This window comes from Benincasa hispida, chromosome 10, assembly GCF_009727055.1.
Source record: "Benincasa hispida cultivar B227 chromosome 10, ASM972705v1, whole genome shotgun sequence".
In the NCBI taxonomy this organism is placed as follows: domain Eukaryota; kingdom Viridiplantae; phylum Streptophyta; class Magnoliopsida; order Cucurbitales; family Cucurbitaceae; genus Benincasa; species Benincasa hispida.
Genome location: NC_052358.1, coordinates 58,655,466 through 58,661,670, shown reverse-complemented (window position 1 = coordinate 58,661,670; position 6,205 = coordinate 58,655,466). Strand labels below are relative to the sequence as shown.

The following is a 6,205-nucleotide window of genomic DNA, read 5'->3' as shown; positions in this document are numbered from 1 at the left end:
AATAATTATATAACTAAACTACACTAACTTTATATTAATTTACCAAACATTTTAACTAATTTTTCTAACTTAAATTAAAAGTTACCAAACACTTTTCTACTTCTATCCACATACAATTATTCTAAAAACACAATTACCAACAATTATTTTAAAAGCTACGACAATTCTAAACGAAGCCGACATGGAGCTTTAACCTCTCACTGTACTAAAGTTAGAACGAATTTTTAATGCACGTTTACACTTAAAAGAATAATAAAGGAATTAAAATAAAACAATAAAACAAAGAATACAAGAATTAACATGAGAAAACTTCAAACTAAAGAAAAACTACTATCGATAAAGAAATTCCATTATGTGAAAAATTATTACAATCATACAAAAATCTCTTCTCAACCCTAATTACAGAACAAACCATTATATCATTCATGCAACCGAGTTAGTCTACAAGGCTTAAACTGCTTCAAATAAAGATGATTTGAAACAAAAGTAAAAAAACATAAACTTGTTTTATAATGCTTGTAGCTCATCACTTGCTTGAATATTTTGGATGTAACACAATCATTGTTCTACAAAATTCAACAAACTAAGTGTTATGTGTAAAATAGAGAATATGACATGTTATTACGGGGATATATGAATTAATAATATATGAAGGGTGTTGTCTTGTCCCTAATATACATATATGAGACATTAAGCCATGAAATGGATTGTATATCCAAAGATAGATATGAGATGTTAGCTGGTTGGCAACACAGCATATGATGAAACGTTGACAATCAACCATTCATAATCCGTTGGTGAGAATGAATAAAACCTCAAAGTGCCCTTTGTGTATGCAACTAAACAATTTTTATATATTCAATTCCCAATATATAATTCAATATAATAACACATATTGTACTTGCATGCACGTTTGCTTCACAAATACAATATATCCTCTCTCTCTCTCTCTCAATAATTAAAGTATGATATTTTTAAATTTTAGTGTTATTTCTATTTAAAATTTTCAACTAATAATTGTATTTTTTGTAAGTGTAATAGTTTTCCATCTTTATTACGTTTCATTTGAGATAATTTTAGGTAAAACTTATGTTTGTATCAATTGAACGTCTAAACTTTTATAAATAAATCAATTTAAATTCTTAGACAAATTTTTTTTTGACTAATTGTCTATACATTTATTCTAATTGTCCATTTTTAAAATACGACATTTGAAAAAACGTACACACGTTTGAGAATTAATGCATGGATAATTTTCAAAGGTAATTGTAATGAATGATCTAAATTGATTGGTTTACGAAAGTTTTATGAGTTTAATTGACTCAAATTATAAGTTTTATACTATAGTGGTGAAATAAAACTTAGAGGAGGACGTAAATTGATACACTTACGAAAGTTTAATGTTTAAATTGATACATTTATTAATCTAGGATTTTCAATTGATACAACTCAAAATCTTTGAATATAAACTAGTAGTTTGCACAAATATTTATTCATTCTTTCGACTTTAGAGATTCAAAACTTCACTCGTTTATTTTATTAAAAAGTAAACAATTGGCAATTGCATTCATGTTATTGAAGAGTGTTGAAGTTCATTAAAAATGAATTCATAGATAATTCCTATCTAAGTAATGTTAAAAAGCAAAACTAATCAACTTGTTGATTAAAAGGAACGTGAATTATTCTTCATATTTCACGTGGGAAAGGCAAACTTCTATCCCTATAAATAAGCGATATATGTAAAGCCAAGCCAAAAAAACACATATACACCATGGTTTCTTCAAATTCCATCTCTCTACTCACATTTCTCACTTTCCTCTTCCTCCTCCCTTCTTCATTCTCCGCCGTTGTTCCAACGACGGAGATTTGCCGATCCACCACCTTTCCATCTTTCTGCAATGCCTTCCTTCCCAACTCCCCGGCCTCTGTCCACTCCCATTGTCGCTTCACTCTCCACCATGCCCTCACCCACGCACAAACCTTCCTCGCACTTGTCGACGCGCACCTTAGCCTCTTTCCCTTCCCCTCCGCCCTCCACGACTGTCGCAGCCTCGCAGAAGCCAACCTCGACTACATAACCCAAACTTTTTCCATAGTCAACTCCACTTCCGTGGCCCTTCCCTATTACCAAGCCCATGAGATGATGTCCTTGATGAGTGCAATGATCACCAATGAAAACACTTGTTATGAAGGACTGGCTGGCTTGGGCTCAGCCATTGGCTTGGTTGATAAGGTGTTAGAAGCCATCTCTTTCGACAGAAAGTTATATAGTTTGTACCTTTCATTGTTCAAAATGGGTTGGGTTTCTAAGAACATGAAGGCTCCTATTTTGCCAAAAATGAACCATTTTGGGGTCGGGAAAGGGCAGTTGAAGCTTAAAATGTCGCCTAAAGACCGTGCATATTATGAGCGCTTGGTGCATAGCAAGAAGCCAGCGGCCGCTAGAAGGCTTCTTCAGACCAATTACGAAAATGATGGAATTTTGGTCAATGGTTATAACCCTTCATTATTCTTTTGCAAATTCTTTTTTATTAAATTACAAAAGTACCCTTAAAATACGATTATTCTTTCAAAAATTACCGTATTAAAACTAGGAAAAATAGCATTTTGATTTTGTTCATGTTTTAGTTTTCATTTGGTTTCTAGATTTCATAATGCTTCAAATTTAACCTCTAGATTTGAGTTTTGTTTCAATTTAGTTTTAGGTTTCTTTATACTTTTAACATTGATTTTTCGTTAAATACTCACCCTTTTTTTAATTCTTTGAGTACTACTTTCAATCATTACAATTAATATCAATTAATTTATCTAAAATAAATATGAAATAAAATTTTAAATTTTAAATTTGAATGGCGATTGGAAAATAGTGAAATTTAGTTAACTAATTCTTTTTTTAATTAATGGATAGAAACACTAAAAATGAAAAGTAAGTATTTAGTGAAAATAAATTGAGGTTAATTAAAAATGTAAATCTTAGAATTTAAAGTTCAAATCTCAAAGACAAAGTTGTAATGTTTTAAAATCTAGAGACTAAATTGAAATTAAACTCAAAATTTAAATATTAAATATGTAACATTTTAAAACTCTAGGAACCAAATGGAAACTATAGTCAAAACATAGGAGTCTTATTAAGATATTTGATAGAAATTAGGATGATCCGAAACGATGTAGTGATGACACAGCAAAAATTGAGAATCAAACATTGTTTAGAACATTTTAAGTTACAACCACGTTGACGTTCTAATAAATCATTGTCGCTCCAAGTGTAGTTTTGATAGGTTAGGAAAATATTGTTACTTTTGAAAAATTATGAACATCTTTTATAACAAAGAACAAAGATTGGAATTTTTTTCCATGATTTAGTCATCTTTATATACATTAATTCTTCTGTTCTTTAGGCGTGGTTGCGGTGGATCAAAATGGAACATACGACTTCACAAATATCAGTGCTGCCATTGCGGCGGCTCCAGACAAGACCACCGTCACCAAAGGATACTTCTTGATCTTCGTCACTGCCGGCATTTACAACGAGACTGTGTTGGTCCCAAAAAATAAAAGATATGTGTTGTTAATCGGAGAAGGTAACAACCAAACCATTATCAATGGCAACAAAAACGTCGTTGATGGATCGACCACTTTCAATAGCGCAACTGTCGGTGAGCTCCTCTACAACCTAATCATAAGCACAAAATTTCTCGAACATGTTTTATAGTTCTTCGTATTATTTCATAACACAATTTCGTTTTTAGTTTTAAATTTTTCAATTTTTGAAATATAATCCAACATTTTTTAATTTTCAACTCGGAAAACAAAAAACAATATTAAAACTACATTTTCAATTTTCAAAATTTATGAATTAAACTTATAACTATACCAAATTATTACCATTATATCTAAATTCTCAAAAGTTATTAACATCATCTTCAAAACGTCTCTCTATTGCTTGCAGCTGTGGAGGGAACAGGGTTCTTTGGAGTCAATCTAACGATCAGCAACACTGCTGGCCCCGCCAAACACCAGGCGGTCGCGCTGCGAGTGAGCGCCGACAACGCAACGTTATACAGCTGCATATTCGAAGGCTACCAAGACACTCTCTACACGCACTCCCTCCGTCAATTCTACCGAGAATGTGACATCTACGGTACTGTCGACTTCATCTTTGGCAATGCCGCCGTCGTCTTACAAAATTGCAACATCTATGCCCGCCTCCCGTTGAGTGGCCAGTTCAATGCCCTCACAGCGCAAGGTCGGACCGACCCAAATCAGAACACCGGAACCTCGATCCACAACTGCACCATCAAGGCGACTCCGGAGCTTGCCGCGAACCCCGCCACGAAGAGCTACTTAGGGCGGCCGTGGAAGGAATATTCTCGAACAGTTTACATGCAGTCGTTCATAGATGCGTTTATTGATCCTGCAGGCTGGAAGGAGTGGGACGGCACTTTGAATTTGAACACTTCATATTACGCTGAGTTTAATAACTCAGGGCCGGGCTCCGACACTTCACGGCGGGCTCCGTGGGTGGTCGGTGTCATCAACGCTACCGTTGCTAATAGCTTCACGGTGTCTCAATTCTTGGCCGGAGATCAATGGCTGCCGCCCACCGCCGTGCCCTACACTGGCGGTTTGATATCATAAATAATCAAATTAATTTCTTGATTTCTGTTGGATTTTAATTTGATGTATTGATTTCTTTTAAAGTTGGTGAATGATTTATGTATACTATTACTATATATTCTTTCAATGCTTTTCTTACTTTTCAAATTGTACCAATGCAATCAATGCTTTTATATCTTATCTTTCGTCTCTTAACAAATGTTTTATGTCTAATTTATTGGGACAACGTTGAATCGGGTTGGGTCGATTTCTACCAATATAAAATTGAGTCGGGTCAGTTTTAATGAATTTCCAACCCAACATGACCTGTTTTCACCCCTAATATTAGTCTCTTCATATATTATATTATATGTAATGAATATAATTTTTCTTTTTCTATTTTGAGTTCAAAACAAATGAATTATTAAATAGACACAAATTTAAATATGTGGATCAAATTCAATTCGATTCCTTAAAGAAAATATTTATGATTGTTCATGTATGATTATGGTGGTTCGAGGTGATTTGGACGATGAGGGTCTACATATACTTACAAAATAGAATCTCAATATTGGTGTGTAATGTTTGGCTAATGTTTAAGTGTTAGTTACTTAACAAAATTATTGTCGAGTTGAATTAGGTGATATTGTAAACCACTTGTGGCTTGAGGTGTCCCCTTATTTATACCCTTCTAAAGTCTAACAATCCTTAGCTCTAACATCGTCCATATGCAGGGTCTATTTGTGTCAATAGGGAGAATGTCGAGGTCAATCATTTGACTGGTCTTACAGTTAAGGTTTATTATCTCTTTTGAGTGTAGGATCTATTTGTCTCAATAGGGAGAATGTGCGAGGCAATTGTTTGACTTGGCTTACAGCTAAGGTTTATTATCTCTTTTGGAGGTTGAGTTGCTCCTTAGCTCAATTATCAAGTCTTGAGAACCATCATTTTTCTCTTTCAACACATGAACCCATCATCAGAGAGAATGTCAAGGTCAATCATCTGCTTTACCACTCTAATTCAACCCATAATAATGATGATTAAAAAAACTCATATATCGAAAGATTAATATCTATTATATTTTTTAGGAGTATAATGGGTTAACCTATATCCAACCTATTGACAATGTAAACAACTAACAAACTACAAACTAAAGTAAAAACTTACAAAAATATGCTACATATTATTATCTGTCATGTGCAAGTTCACATCTCAAGGTAATTGTCTTTGACATCTTTCTAAGGATAGGCAATGTAATGTAAGAAGTGCCTATATATTGGCCATCTCTTCTACTTATCCTTGGAGTAGTTTTGGGCTGAATTGATGAAAAAAACGTAGAATTCAGATAGTCACAAAGTGAAAAATATTTTTAAAAATATCTTTTTCAACCAAAAAAAATAACCACATAACAACTTGGGATTAAACTTTAGTGTAATCTGAAATGCACCAAAAAAAAAGTTGGAAAAGAAAGGAGCAAATTTTCCTGGAAAGTTTGCAGTTAAAGAATAGCCAAAATAGGATGGTGTTGCAATGATCATTAATTTTCTTGTTGATTTATTTATGTAGTAGATAAAGGTGAGAGAAAAGGATAAGGAACAATTGAGAGATA

General features: G+C 33.3%; 1 protein-coding gene across 1 annotated transcript; it reads left to right on the top strand.

Moving 5' to 3' along the window:
- The first annotated feature begins 1,771 nt into the window (after positions 1-1,771).
- On the top strand, positions 1,772-4,638 carry LOC120089450 (probable pectinesterase/pectinesterase inhibitor 20). The gene is made up of 3 exons (XM_039046925.1): positions 1,772-2,492; positions 3,399-3,656; positions 3,950-4,638. Exons 1-3 carry the CDS (start codon positions 1,772-1,774, stop codon positions 4,636-4,638), a joined length of 1,668 nt encoding a protein of 555 aa, XP_038902853.1.
- The last annotated feature ends 1,567 nt before the right edge of the window (positions 4,639-6,205 follow it).